The following is a 15,402-nucleotide window of genomic DNA, read 5'->3' as shown; positions in this document are numbered from 1 at the left end:
CTTTCCAACCGTCCAATTTCACAATTAAATTTCTCAAAGGCCTAGCTCGATCCCGATATAAGAAAATACTATCCAAATTAGCCAACTATCTCAATCCTTTTTTAGTTTTTTCGAAACTTATTTACTATAGTTCTCTAAAAAAATTATCACTTATGGGCTAATTATTTGAAACAGACATTTTTAACAGCTACATGCTTTGTTTTCATTCGTTTGAGATTGCAATAGAACGTCATAACATATTTATTTCTTTTCATAAAAATAGTGAAAAATTAAATTTATTATTGTAACAACCTTGAATGATACTTTTTTTTGCTTTGCCAGAGGCATTTAGCAATTGTCCAAGTGAAGTGCAGAAAATACAAAGTTTTAAAAAGATAGCGTTAAGAAGTAAAATAAATAATTAATTAAATGAATAAATAAATAAATAATTATAAATAATGCAAAATTTTAAAACCTCTACATTTCAATGATAACAATTTAAACAAAAACAAAATTTAAACATTACACAATCCAACAAACAACATTTGGCAACGATAACCAATAACAAATTCAAACCAATGAATAGTAACGCATTAACGAATAATTATAATATATATAGCACACTCACTTATGGAAAAGTCCACAGCCCGGGGACAAAATTTCCCTATTCGCTGGAGAGCCAACCTCGGATGTGGAACCCCAGAGATCAGATGCAAGTAAGACAGAGATTTATACCACTGTCCTGCAAAAAGGAATAGATCGCCCTACACACATCCTCCCTGCTCAATTCCAGCAAGCTCACCCAGCTAGAAAGGCTTGCTGACTTCTTTCAGCATGAATGTCAAGAAAGACTGTTCTATTTTCCTCGTTTACCGGACTATCAAGGATTAAATGTTTTATGCTTTCCGGTTCATCGCACGACTCACAGTTTGGAGATGCCCTACCGTTTATTTTGTGTATTTAATCTCTGTGCAGCCGACCTTTCAATCTATGACCGAGCCGTCTGTGAATTCAAATTGGTGGCTTGGTAGCAGTTCGTTTGTGTCTGTCAAAATTTTTTGTTGGCAGTGTGTGGAGGGTATTCTGCGTAATCTCCTAAGTAGATGGCTGTCAGTGATATCTTGGGCAATAAATCGGACAATAATAGCTGTCCTGTCCTTATAACTTATCGGAAGAAAGCATGTTTTGTTCTAAAATAAGTTAGTTTTTAAGAAAAATGTTCTACGTTTTAACGTCTATACGTTACAAATCTCAATGCCATCGGCTTTAGCGTTTTAGAAGTTTGATTAGTTTTGCTACTGGGCGGGTCCCTAAAAGATCAAACATTTTACAATGTACAATATTATTTAAATGAACTCTGTGTTTGAATAAAATATTTTATTATTGATGTAAGAACAGTTTATTTCTGCGTAATGGTTATTATTTTGCATTGCATTCATGAATAAAAATAAAAGAGTTACTTTCACCTATCTGGTTGGTTCGAGTGAGGCCTGTTACATAGTTTTTTGACAGTTAGTTTCACCACAATTCATAACTAGTTAAAACCTGCTATCAACAGTTCAGCACGCTAATTTTATTTATCTTTATTCTTAGATATATATAAAAAATAAAAATAATTTTTAAAGGATAAATTAGAGAATAAACAAACAAACAAAAAACATTTAGTTCTTTCGTCAAGCTTTCGAGGACTTGAGGGCTTTAAATCAAAATCATCAAAGATCAAACCCTCATCTCTTCATCTCTTTTTCAAATCGTTCTCTGTAATACAATCCTTTAATTTACTACACTTGAAACCATAAATTTCAATATTGTATGTTGAAGTTCATATCATGAACCTTCTAGCCTCATTCTGGAGCCCCATTTCCTGCACTCTTTCTTCTGGGAATATTATATATGCAAGTTCGCATCGTGAATTGTGAGAAGACATACTTATCAATGAACTAATTTCGTATAATTAAACTTTATTATACACCTAATTTTACGGTTTAATGATTATAAAGATTAAAGTATTAAAGATTATAAAGATTAAGTATTAAATAAATAAAATTAAATTTGTTTGTAAATTTGTTATTTAACGCAATATCAATAATATTAATAAATACCAATGCAATATCATAGGATGTTTTGCTAGGGTAACCAATTTGTTCTCCCTCTGAATTGAAAAATGTCAACGGAAGAATGACAGAGGTTTCTAATAACAAGTGTAGGCAGCGGTTAGTCCATCGGGGGGAAATATAAAAGGGCTTTTTCTATGTTGAGCATCATTGGATGGGGCCCGTGTGCATCCTTTCAGGTAGAAATATTCTTTGGATTAAAACTGTATTGATTACTCCTGAGCAAGAATAGAATGTCCTTTTGTTTCTCCGGTGAACACTCCACATCTGTCAGACACCTCTCACCCTCCCTCTTCTTCGCCCGCTATTTTTGTTCGCACGATTCAGCCAGGGAGTATTAATTTCATAACTTTACGACATCCTTTTACCTCATGGTTACAATTATTTCCAACCTCGTTTTCTAATTGTGATTCCAGAAAAGAAAAACAACGATTTTATTGAAACTAACCATGGATTGAAATTAAAAAATCAGTTTAATGGACTGAATCATTCTTCCGCAGTTCTCAGGCTAAGAAACAATTTAAATTTAAATATTTTAAAAAGTAAAGTCCAATAATCTATACGTTTTATTTTGCTTAATTAATGTTTCATTGAACAAATTGATAAAACGTTATAGCCTTACACAAGATACGACTTCAAATTGTAGCTTATTAATCCATATTTGTTTAGTGTCATAATTGACCATATTAATTACACTTTTTACTTCCCGCTCCTTTTTACATCCCGTCCCGCTCCTGACATTAGGTTTTCATCTCAACCAAAAACCTTAGATAAAAAGAATAATTAATTGGTTTAAGTTTATTGTTTTCCATTTTTTCTTGTACCATCATTCATCAGAACCCGCTATAAAAAATTTCATTAATTATCGATCATCGACTAGGATCTACTAGAACAACAGTTATCACTTCTAACCCTACCAGACGATTGAAGGGAAAGTGGCTCTGTTATATTCTCGTTGAGTGATTAATAACTAGGTCTGAGTGTGAAGGAGTGTCAGCTGGCAAAAGACACAATCAACACATGTAGAAAAATCCACCAAATCAAATTACTTCTTTCAATTAATGATTTTTTTATGCAAGGTTTTGTAGTCACGATAGGTTAAGTGGTAGACTTTATCATTTCAACCAAAACCTTACATAAAAACATATAGAAAATATTTAATTAATACAATATTTGTAATTATGAATAACAAATAAATGTAACTATTAGTTGCCTATTATAAAATAAAATACTATTTAGTTAAGTTAGTTATTTTACTTAATAAATAACAAAAGTAAAATTTAATTAATTCCTGTCTCCGACGATAGGTCAAGCCACTTTCCACTAACTTTTACATTACCATTACCAATTAAAATTCCATGGTCTATTCGAACCCAGAATCGCTAGCAATACGGGTCAGACGTTTAACCACTAGGCGACCATTGTCCACCACAGCAATATCCAATTAATATCCTGCCACTACTAATAAATATATATAAACATTATATATAATTAGTTAATTAATAATTTATCCTACATACCATTTCTATTTAAAAATTGAATATATTAAATCTTTCTAACGTGTTTCGTAATACCGTTTACTTAATATGTACGTATTTTATACAAATAACAATAAATAGAAAAAAAAACTATTACAGCCTATATTATTTTAATCTATCATTTAGTTTTTTTTTATTTATATAAACTCAAATCCGCACATACGTGTACATAACAGGCAATTTTAAATTTAAACCATTTAAACATCAAATTACAGGCAGGCCTCGATAGTCACCCACCTCGGGTGTTGGCAGTCCGGGGTTAGATCTGTTGTCTGTCCAGCTACCGAGGTTCGGCGATGTTGCTGTCCACAGCAAGGTCAAGTCAGCACCCAACATGCAGTTCGTACATCCAAATCCATTAACACTCTCATTCATTCTTAAATTTATTCCTTCTCATTTACATACCTCTATTGGTGGTGGATTACACCCTTTCACCTACCATATGTACTACATAACTATCCTAATTGAGGGTCTGTCGGGTACTCAATATTCCACCATCGGTCCTATCACACTACACATTCGCGCTAATAAATACATTCACTCTCAAAACATAATAGGGACACAAAATATTCAGTACTATATCAACGAAACAACCCTGTTGCTTCCAAGAATCGGGACAGGGTCCCAAATACACGCTTTCGTGCCTAGCATTTATGTATGTTTAAACAAAGCTTTAAGATCAGTTTTTCCGAAAAACCATATTGTTAAGTTTTAAATAATATTTACTTTGCTGTTTTCATAAACAGTTAAGGCTATTATAAGTGATGGATCTCCCATGGATAGTATTAAAATCTTTTGATTGACGTTATAGTTAGCGTAAAGAAAACATAAACATCTGTATGAAGAAAGGTTTTAATAATACCGTATGTACAGCATGCTTGAATCCATTCCAATAGCAATGATGAAGGTGGACCTCAATAAATTCTAGATGTTTTATTCGCCAGCAGTTTGAGCAGTGCTTCGATTCTAACAAACATTTTTTTCCATCCCCGCACAGAACTGGAAATAGATTTTCTCCCTTCAGCGTGCAAATCGTTCCGTAGCGCTTTGCCCATTTACGAGAATCGGACAAACCCAAAGCTGTGTATCATAAATGCTAAAGGCACTAAATAAAACATAAACCGTTTCCATGGTGGGCAAAAATAAAACGCACCCGCCCTGAAAAGGGCGGAATTTTATACGGCGTATGAACAAACGGCAGCCATAGAACACAAGCGATATTGATCATTTCCCTTTCAGCTTGTTGGAAAAATAATGTTCTCGCTCAAACAATTTTTTTTGCAAAATATTTGTATTATTTTTTGGAAATTAATTGGCTTCCAACGAACCATCGATTGTTTTCTCCACTTCAAGACTGCTGAAACCATGGATATTTATTTTATTCTGTTCTGTGTTTAAAAAAAATTACAATACTCAATACTATTTAATTAATTAATTAATTAAATAGAAAATTAATTTTTCATTTAGTAGGCTTAAGTTACATAATTGTAAAATTTAATTTTTATTTATATGTATATCGGATTTATTTAAATATAAATTTGAGTTCTACGTCAGTCCTATTCAAAAGATAGTCATTTTTTCTTTTTTCCAAAAATGTTTTAAATTTAAACTAATTTAATGAATAGATGACGAATCATCTACGAAACGCAACACACGATTTAAACAATGAAAAATAAAGGTAATCAAAATTAAATAATACATAAATTAGCTTTATTTATTATTTAAGACAATCTCAAAAATAAAATGAAACACTGTTCCTTACACACTGCCCTTGGGCCTTTGCCCTTATTCTATCACTATTTTTTTTCTTTCCTACTATTTGTGTTTATAAACCTACAATGTAATTAATTAATTGCAAATGCAACAAAACAATAAGCCATTCATTTCTTTCTTGTTTTTACATGAATTATAATGGTCTCAAAAATTTATAAAACGCACGCACACAACGCACACATACACACATTTATACACTAGTAAAGTGCGCCTAGAGCACAAGCATATGTTCATTTTTTCGTTCCTCCCCCCCCCCCAAAAAATTCAATATTTTGGATTTTACTTTGGTCATTATTTACAAGAAATATTTTTCTATTAAAAATAAAATTGCACACAGGAAAAATGGTATTTTTCATTGGGTGCACGTATTATAAATGGTCATAAGAGTAAGTTTATTTCAGCATTAAATTTACTAAATTTACGTAATGTAATGCTAAACTTTATTTCAGGTTTTAAGATTTTAACAGTAAATTTTAAAATAACTATAACTTAGCGCTGCTTCCTTAGCTATCGGGTTTGTAACAAATGATCGCCGAGTAGGACAGAGTGAAAGAGATCTCCGTAAATCCCACTGTATACCGTCTAGAAGTAAATCCTTCAAATCCTCTTTTCAACGGTTGCATTTTCATTAGTAAAATAGGGCTGGTGTAGTTACGGGGGTGGATTTCGGTTAAACTGCAATTCATTTGCCCTTGCTAGGGCTCGGAATTGTGCCTGGGCCAGATAGTCGGAGTGACTTTACGACTATCGTTAATCCCCGTAGCGGGAAAACGTGATTCGAGGGGGTGAGAATCATAAATACCAGAAAGACGAGGGTGCGTCATTCAAGTTAGTCATACTCTGATGAGAAGCCATAGATTTATCTAACCGTTTGCCTTCTTCGAGAGAATCAACTTGCCAGAGAAAAATGACCGCAAAAGTATTTTAAGACCCTTGACTGCGACTTAGAGCAAGAAAAATTTTATCGCCCCCCCACCCACCCCCCCAAAAAAAAGAAAAAAAAGAAACAGATCATGTGTGTTGTTCGGAAAATGAAGACGGATATTTTCTTAGTTGACTCCGACCAACGTAAATCAAAATTTGATTACTGCTCAACGATTGTCGTCTAACATCGACTTAAACGGAAAGTGACTATAACCATCAAAACAAGCTGACTTGGGTCCCTAAATTAACTAGGTGAAAAGGACACCAGAACTTTTTTTAACTTGGTTGTTTATGAATTCTTAACTCTAAATTAATTGTTAGATTGACGCAACTTTTGAATCATACGTTATCTCGGAACTACCTCTAATCGTTATTCATTTCTTATTTGTGCAGTCAGGATGCAACATGTACGGCTTTATTCGACCGACATACAAAGGTAAATCTGGATTGATTACTTTTGAAAGAATCGTCCGCTTCGGCTTAATGGGACCAGTATTTCTTCTTAGTCACGTCCTTCATCCCGTCAACATATCTGAATACATTTTAATAATCGAACACATGTTCAATTCAAGAGACCTTCCTGCTCTGTAGATCTGGATCATTTTAAATCATGATAATAAAAACATTTTCTCGATTTAAGTGGCCGTTATTCTTGTCGTAGGTGATTTTTCTAGTTTACGTTTACAGTTTACAGTTAATAGTTGAGCTGACTTGGGTCTCTAAATTATCCAGGTGAAAAGAACACCAGAACTTTTTTCAACTTGGTTGATTATTCTATTAACAGTTTTCATAAAAATAACATTAACCTAAATTATTTTAGTTTTGTGACAGTAAATCTTGACTATTTATTACTGTCACGACTGTTTGTATTATTATACGAGTGAAAATTAACTTATAAAAATATATCATTCAAATTTTAAAGATTATGGGATCACAAACGTGTTCATATTATTGTGTTATTGTAAATATAATCATTTTTGAAAAATAATTTTTTTTTAAGAACAAAAATAATAACAATCGCATATTTCAAAAACATAGTTTTGGAAAAAAAGAGCGATCGAAATGACAATATAAAATTTCAATGAATAGAAATGAATTAAAATAGTAGTAATAAAAAATTGAAGAACTTTTCTCGTCGCTAAAATTGTTCTGCAAAATGCATTAACGTTGATAAAGTTAGCAGTCTGCTTGTTTGCAAGTTTAAACGAGAAGGGTAAATTCGTCAAATTTTAATTAAGAGTTTAATTTAAAAAATGCAAAACCAGTTCGTTCGACGTTATTTTTACATTTACGGGTATTTGCACATAATAGCTTCATTGTAAAACCACCAAGTTACTACTCGACAAAGATTCCGTGCTGATGCGTGTTCAGCTTAGGCTGCCGACTGCGTCCAAACAAGGATAGTGTATTCCAAGTCATGAATTCCATTAACACCGCTGGTATACAAAACCATCGCTGTGCCGTCTGCCTGATAAGATCTAATCACTGCATAAAAATAATTCATTATCAATTGTCATCAGTAATTTCAAATAATTAAATCCTTTTTATATGTGCCAACTTGCTGGTTTTCTGAAAACTACTGGAATATAGAAAAAGAAATTTAAAAAGTGATTTGTTTAGCATAAGATCTATTTTCAAACATTGCAATAATTCAGTTTTAGTTAAAAAATGAACCGTTTTTTAACCTAGTTTTTATTCGCAGATTCATTGAATTTTTTCGAAACTATAAAAAATAGCGATTTAAGTAAAAAATGGATTTGTGGCCAGAAGGGTCATCAGACTCTATTTTGTCTGTTTTAGGGTTATTTAAAAAATAAAGTTTTTGAAAATTAACCTATACTAAAACACACGTGGAAAATAATATTTTATTTGGCCAGAGTTTCTCTCAAAGAGATCTTAAAATTATTTCGCGATCAATAGCGCGATAGGATGAAATTCCAAAATGATCAGGTTACTGCACCGTAAATGAAGGTCATAAACTTGGAACAGTTATTGTAAATAAAGTTAATTCATTTTTTCTCATCACTTATCGAAATTTACTTTGCTAACTAAATCATTTTTAAATTTCAAATTAATATTTATGATTTGGGTTAAATCAATTAAAAAAGTTTTTCATAAGTTAATCTTTTGTTTTAGCAAATCACGATGTGCCCCTGAAGGAGTATATTATACTCGTATCCACATCAACCCCAAGTATGAGCGCGAGTATTGATGGAAACGGCTTTTCTTTATCTTTTTTACATCTTTACCAATGTCTTAAACAACTTCCTACGAGAGAGAAAGTAGTGCATTATTCTTCTTTGAACTTATAATGCTGCATGAATTAAACACTGAAAGTTCAAAGCATCACCATAGAAACAGATAGATACATCAAAATAAACTAAACTAATATTTTATTATCAAAGAAGAGACTGAGTCCATCGTACTAGTGTGCCAAAAGTTATTTAACAAAAAATTACGTTTTTCTTCTGAACTTACAAACAGTCAACTATGATAAACTTAAAACTTTAATCAGTGTACAGTAGGCTGGTAAATGCCCATAAATGAGAATACACCGCCATATTAAAAAGTCATCCTCTCCTACATAAGCTTCACTTATGTTACAAAACTGCATATTGAAAAATGGAGCACTCTTTAGAAAATTAAGTAACCCCTCAAAGTTATACAATCAACCTGCTCCTCAATCCGACAAAGTTAACTATTTAGGATATTACCTATTAAACCAACAATTAATATTACCATTAAATTCAAAAATTTTGACATACACATACCTACCCAAACTCACTTAATGTACGGTTGCCAAACTTATGGATCGGCCAATATTAAATACCATACCAATATCAAAAGATTACAAAGTTTTCAATCCAAAATGTTAAGACGAATTGTTTCTGCTTCTTTTTACGTAAACAAGAACACTTTACAGAGATTTTCATGCCGACTGTTGTTTTTTCATCCATTGCAACATGTTACAGACGTTTTTACAGTAAAATTACAAGATCATACTATCGCACAAATTCGATTACTCCATTCTCCACAATTACCTATAAGGCTATTGAAAAGAATGTAGATAAGAGACCTCATAAATGATTAATATCATATTATTAACCAAGAGTGGCTGCAAATGGGCAGCTTTCACTAACGCCAGTAATGTCACACCCACAAATTGTCTGCTAGTTGTGTATAATTACATGTACAATTGTAGACGAAAATAAATGAATTAAAAAAAAATGTACATCATGATGGAGCAGTTTTCAAATAGAGACCAGCTTCCAAAACTATCGTATTTGTGTAATTTATAGGTTAAAATGAAGCACTCTTCCATTGCTGATGTACTCGTGAAGACGTACGTAGGTGAGAGATAAGTGCAGATTTTTTTTTAAACTAAACATTGTTTCTTAACTTTCATTTCCTATCCCGATATTCACATGAAGACATGTTATGTTATACCGATTATTTAAGACTAACTGCCAAGTGACAACGTAAAACCCGATTAATCCTGTTCATAATTAGACTTCAAAAGATCGATATCGATAATCAATAAGAGTGTAGTTACCGACCTACTACTGTTATTTCCAGATGTAGATCAGGGATGTGGTCCATCCCTAATCTACTCCGAAATATTATCGAAAGGTCGGTTCTTTGTCCAACGTAGTTCATCTCGATATGAAGGGAATTGGGGTTATCCTGAGAGCTTTTATATTGATTTACAATAATATTTATATTTGCTGGGTAAAGAAGAAAAATGAAACACATTATTATTATATTGATTTATTCAAATATTCCCAACAGTTACTTCTAGTGAGTACTTCGAATTGAATGATGATTGGACCTGTAAAAAAATCGAAATTTTAAAATGAAAAAATTCAATAAATTTTAAAATTGAAATATAGCTTAATATCAGAATGTTTTATTGCTTATATTAAGAAAATCTTATAAATAATTTTTTGCACAGTGTTTGCGGAGAAAAAATCTAACAGGAAAACGAGGGTATTATCGGGATAACAGAAGTCAAAGAGAAGCTGATTGTCTCAAAGAATGGGAGCCGAGAGTGGTTTGAGTGTAATTTCCGAAGTATTTTCGTATCTTGGGAGTGCCGTTCGAGGCGGACAATTGGCCCGCAGTTCTGACAAAGGCATCGCGGCGAAAAGGAAGGCAGTAAAGAAGGAGATGAGGGATTGAAAAGGGGGATGGATGCCTGGAGAGGGCGAGATGATATCGGCCGGCTCTCATTTAAATAATGTCCTGACAAAAGGCCAGATGTGGGAATTTCATTTTGGGAACAGATCTCGTTTAGTCGTCGTATACGACGTCTTGTTGTTCGAACCGATGAAGGTGCCTGCCTCTTTTATCAGCCTTTTCGTTTATTCCAATTGAATGCCCGGAAACTTTTCCAAAGATTGCATTTCGCCTTTCAACGTCAGTGAATCTAGTAAGACGTGGTGGCAAGCATTTAAATGTTGTACTTTTATTTTTTCTATGGTATTTACCAATTACTACGAATTTGTTTATAAAATAATAATAGAATATTGGTGTATTTACGCTCATCGATCTTGTCACATGACCCATGGTATTTTAATCAGTGGGTCGCTCCCGAGCAGGAAAAATATCCAAATGAAGATCATGTGAATGACGAAAAGGACAATTGGCAGAAGAAAGAACGACAATTGATAGAAAAAACTTGAATAAAGTTTCTTTGGGGGCTTCTCTACTTCGCAGAAGGAGTCCTGGCAGGGATTTGTCTTGGAGCAGGCCAAACCCATTGTTTCCCAACAGCTTTGCCATCTCTATTATAACACATGATTTAAACAGATTTCTTGTTTCGAGAAAAGTTGACGCTAAATACAATAAATGCAATTACAGATTTATTAGCTCTGCACTAATCCTCATCTGTCACGTTGAATCACCTTCCGGAACATTTCCAAACATTGCCTTCTAATACCACTCAAAGTACTCAGTATCAGAAGCGTCACATGCTCCTTGCTATGAGTGAAAATTAAGAATGTATTCGTACAAATGGAAATACGATACTGGCTATACCGATCCATTAGCAGAACCGACGCTTACAAAGTATTTTATTCAAAATGTTACGTTCCAATACATCTTCTTCCACTACTTCCAACAATGAAGCCATATATGAGGTGAAAGACCGATTCCCATCCCATAAACGAAGTTGTTCGTTCGCTGATTTGGTCACGACGTTTAGCTTAACTTTATTCAGCTCAAACCGATCTTACCACAAGTTAAGCATCTGGTGACTTCACAAGGAATCGAGAAATCTGTACTCAGACCAATATTTAAAGGGAATTCCGTTTTTTGTACTGGCATTTTGTATGTAGTAACCTGTTGACTCCAGTAGACCTGCTAGGTGACTTTGTCCAACAGTCTGATTCCTGTACTAGTTGAATCTAATGAAAATTCTTTGGAAGCATCCTTGATAAAAATGCTGGGAGCCTTACTCGAAGTAGTACGCGCATCGCTGAAATACCTGTAGATGTTGTCGAATAGCGGTATTTAAAATCATCTGCGCTTTTACAATCCACTTGACCATTATTTTTTTAAAACATAGATAACTGTATTGAATATTAGTTATATACAGTTTGTAAAATAATTAAAAATATACACAGTAGCATTAACGCTAATTGACGTGAAACGTGTGAGGAGGTTTTAACTGGAGGAGGCTGTCCTCTGAATCTTGGATTTTTGATTATAAACAACAATTAAATTTATTTGTACAGCAAGGTCAGCTTGATGTCTCCTTTTCAGCCTTCTAGGTTCACATGTCTGCGGCAGTGACTGGACAACATTAGTGAGGATGGTATTTGGGTATCGCGTTAGTTACATATATAGATCATTTTGGCGTTATGTTTAGGGTTACGAATATACAAAGGCATGTTCTGACAAACCGCACAACTCAATTTTGGTGGGCTTGACTTTTTTTAATAGTGAGTCACTTGCAGACCCCAGGAAAGGTGACGCATGCTGCCCAATGGGGCGGAGAACTGATAGGTACAACAATCGTTTGTTGAAAAGTGAAAAGGAAGAACTTTTGTCAAGAACGGGCTTTAGAAGACGGGTTCGCCCAAAAGTTGTTTCATCAGATCGCTTATGTGTTTTGAAAATGTCAATCTTTTATCGAGTATGACGCCTCCTATTACCTTCAGGTACTTGATTCGCCTCCAACTCATCAATCTTCTGCGATAGGTGAATGCAAGACTTTTGAGGATTGCCAATTGTGATTTCAGTTAACAATTTTATTAGTAGGATTTTGTAATTATTTCGAATCTATTAGACCATTTTTGTCTCTCCTTAGTATAACAAGATCAGCTGCGAATATGGCTGTCGATGTTCGATTTAGATGTGGCGGTTACAGACATATCATAACTCAGTAAACGAACGAATGAAAAATTGTTTATTCACTTTGTTGTATGTTTCAATATGAGATGTTTTTCAAAAGTGCGAAAGCAACTATGCTTTTTAACTGGAAAATTTGTACAATCCGTTGACAGTTATAATATAACTCATTATGTACTATCTTACTTAGTATTGATATTGATAAAATATTTGTACCTTAAATTAGCATATTACATAAATTTTATATCTAAATTAAATTAAAATAAAAAATATAATAATTATCATGTTAGGCGCCATCTTCCGCCTCATAGACGCAGCTCAAAGTAATGAAATAAAATAGTAACCTACCCTTCATAAACGAAAGATAAATAAATCCAAAGCAGTTCTTCATCAATCTGGTCTACCTGTTCATGGCGGAATGTGTCGTATGAAAGGGTTCTCTTTTGTCTTTTGTCTTCCGGTCCGACGGTCTCTTCGTTGACAACATCCCCAACCTTCGCTAAGGACGACCTATTCAAATATATTTTATATAAAAGAAGCAATGTATAATTCACAATATATAAACAAATTACTTTTTCAACGATATATATCTGTTTACTTAACAATATATTGTGACAGTCGAAAGTAAAAATTGTTATTATTGGATATTTTCAACCAAAATAACAAATAATGCAAAATTGGAGCCGGAGGGTATTCCCATCCTACAATAATGTAGATCACACTACCCCGGATGGTAGTTAATTGTGCATGTAATCTATGTGTATATAATAAATCTAATAAATAAAGAATACAATAGACATGTATCGGACTAATTACGTGAATTTTTTTTGACGATATGGAAATTCTGTGATACATCATCTTCCACCTGGCACACAGAGCATAAGCTGATTGCTCTTTTGAACATAAAAATATATGCTTCGAAATATCCGTGGCCTGTTAACATTTGCATCACGTAGTGATCAGGAAGTAACGAGTTAGCTTTCGGCTTCTTTTAAATTTTAGAGAAGAATTTGAAAGTGACTACCCTCGTTGCTCCTTTCCCTTCTTGTTTGCCATCTTGCGTCTAACCACTTTTTCTTAAACCGTAAACATTGTTTTAATAACGTCTAACTTATCTTTCTGGAGTTGCCGAGTTTCAAGTCTTACTTGAAAAGTTTCATCATTATTACAAAAATTATGCTGTACGAGAGCAGAATGTTGTCCACATCTCCGTCGATTGCTTCAAATGAAAAAGACGTTTGAGAAATACAATTCAACTTCTCGAAATTGTTTCCTTCAAAGAGAAAACAGTTGAAGGAGGCATATGATGAAATCGTTAGTCGAACGAAGCGCCATTTCACGCCATAGGAAAAACATTTTGATTTAATTAAGTGTTACCTATTTTATTATAAAGTTGTACGTAAAGTAAGTAGAATATTGTTTTTAGTCCAGAGAAGAATAATCGATCAGGGTTAAGTGCCTACAAAGCGACTACTGAATAAGAATAATTGGTTTGCCAGTTACAATAGTCAAAATCTATTATTGACGTTTTTCACCATTTTATACTACATACCCGATATTATGTAGCAAGAGTGAGGGAACAGACAATTCTTCAAAGAAGATCCGTTTGGTCCAAATCCATAAAAAAATCGATTCCCTCTTCTCCCTTCGGGAGAGGGAGATGTGAACGGATACGGAAATTTTGTAGTACTCTTTAAGACCCTTCTCAAGTAGGGGTGCGATACCCCTACCCCTTTGAGATATCCACAGAAGGCGATGTAGTAATTATTCAGAATGCCATTGGTCATAAAACGAGATTAAGGGACCCCAACCCTTGCCCTTAGTTCTTGATTATCAGCCGAGTTCTGATAATGGCGAGGGTTTTAATGGAACATGTAATGGCAACACTATACTTAACGTAGATTAATTTCTATCAAATAACGGGTGACAGGCTGAATATTTTTTTTTTGTACCACATCACTTTGATCGTGTCCTCTCTATGATTAATAAATCAAAATTATCTCCATCCGCCTACATCACGCCATCAATTTTATAAAAAATAAAATTTATTCTATCAAATTTTTGTTAACGAAGACTAAGCGTTACTAAAAACTAACGTTTAGATTTACTTTTTTATTATAAAAACGAAGTGATAAATCAAATAACGCGATGAAAAATTTGATTTGTTATCCTATTCTTAATTTACTATTTACGTGTAGAGCATGATTAATATTTTTTTAAGTTTTAGGGTCCACCTAACTAAACAGTCATTTTTAAAATTAAATGGCTACCGAATATATCACACCATCCATCCTAATAACAACCCTAACGGTGGTAGCGCTATCATCGTAAAGGACAACATACGACACTTCGAAGATCGTTCTCTTCAAACTGATGAGATCCAACTCACCGTGGTCGTACTTAACTCTGTCAAACAGAAAATAGCTATTGGCGCAGTATATTGCCCGCCAAAGCACAATTTAAAGTGTTCAGATTACTCGAGACTCCTAGAGTACCTAGGCGAAAGATTCATAGTAGGCGGTGATTTCAACGCTAAACATGTCGACTGGGGATCAAGACTGACTAACACCAAAGGCCGCGAACTAAGGAAAGCTACGCGAGAGTGCGTCTATCATTCTACAGGGAAACCAACCTACTGGCCAACAGACTGCAACAAAATACCAGATCTCTTAGACTTTTTTATTACCAAAAAAGTTTCTCCTAACTTCATTAAAGTTACAGAA

The 15,402-nt window shown here is 33.6% G+C and overlaps 2 protein-coding genes across 2 annotated transcripts in view; one reads left to right on the top strand and one right to left on the bottom strand.

Moving 5' to 3' along the window:
• The window catches only part of LOC106672528 (kinesin-like protein CG14535), a 347,817-nt gene that overhangs the window by 12,307 nt on the left and 320,108 nt on the right, over positions 1-15,402 (top strand). The gene's annotated exons all lie outside the window — the stretch shown is intronic.
• Positions 11,690-15,402, bottom strand: part of LOC112127044 — a 7,281-nt gene continuing 3,568 nt past the window's right edge. Inside the window, exons 2-3 of the mRNA XM_024227308.1 lie at positions 13,028-13,189; positions 11,690-11,813 (exon numbers count right to left, since the gene is read on the bottom strand). Of these exons, the coding sequence (XP_024083076.1) occupies positions 11,690-11,813; positions 13,028-13,189 (286 nt within the window). The remainder of the gene's footprint in view (positions 11,814-13,027; positions 13,190-15,402) is intronic.

This window comes from Cimex lectularius, unplaced genomic scaffold (genome assembly GCF_000648675.2).
Source record: "Cimex lectularius strain Harlan isolate CLEC.00 unplaced genomic scaffold, Clec_2.1 scaffold130, whole genome shotgun sequence".
NCBI classification, from domain to species: Eukaryota; Metazoa; Arthropoda; class Insecta; order Hemiptera; family Cimicidae; genus Cimex; species Cimex lectularius.
Note: the sequence above shows the minus strand (reverse complement) of the source record. Positions and strands in the feature narration are given on the sequence as shown.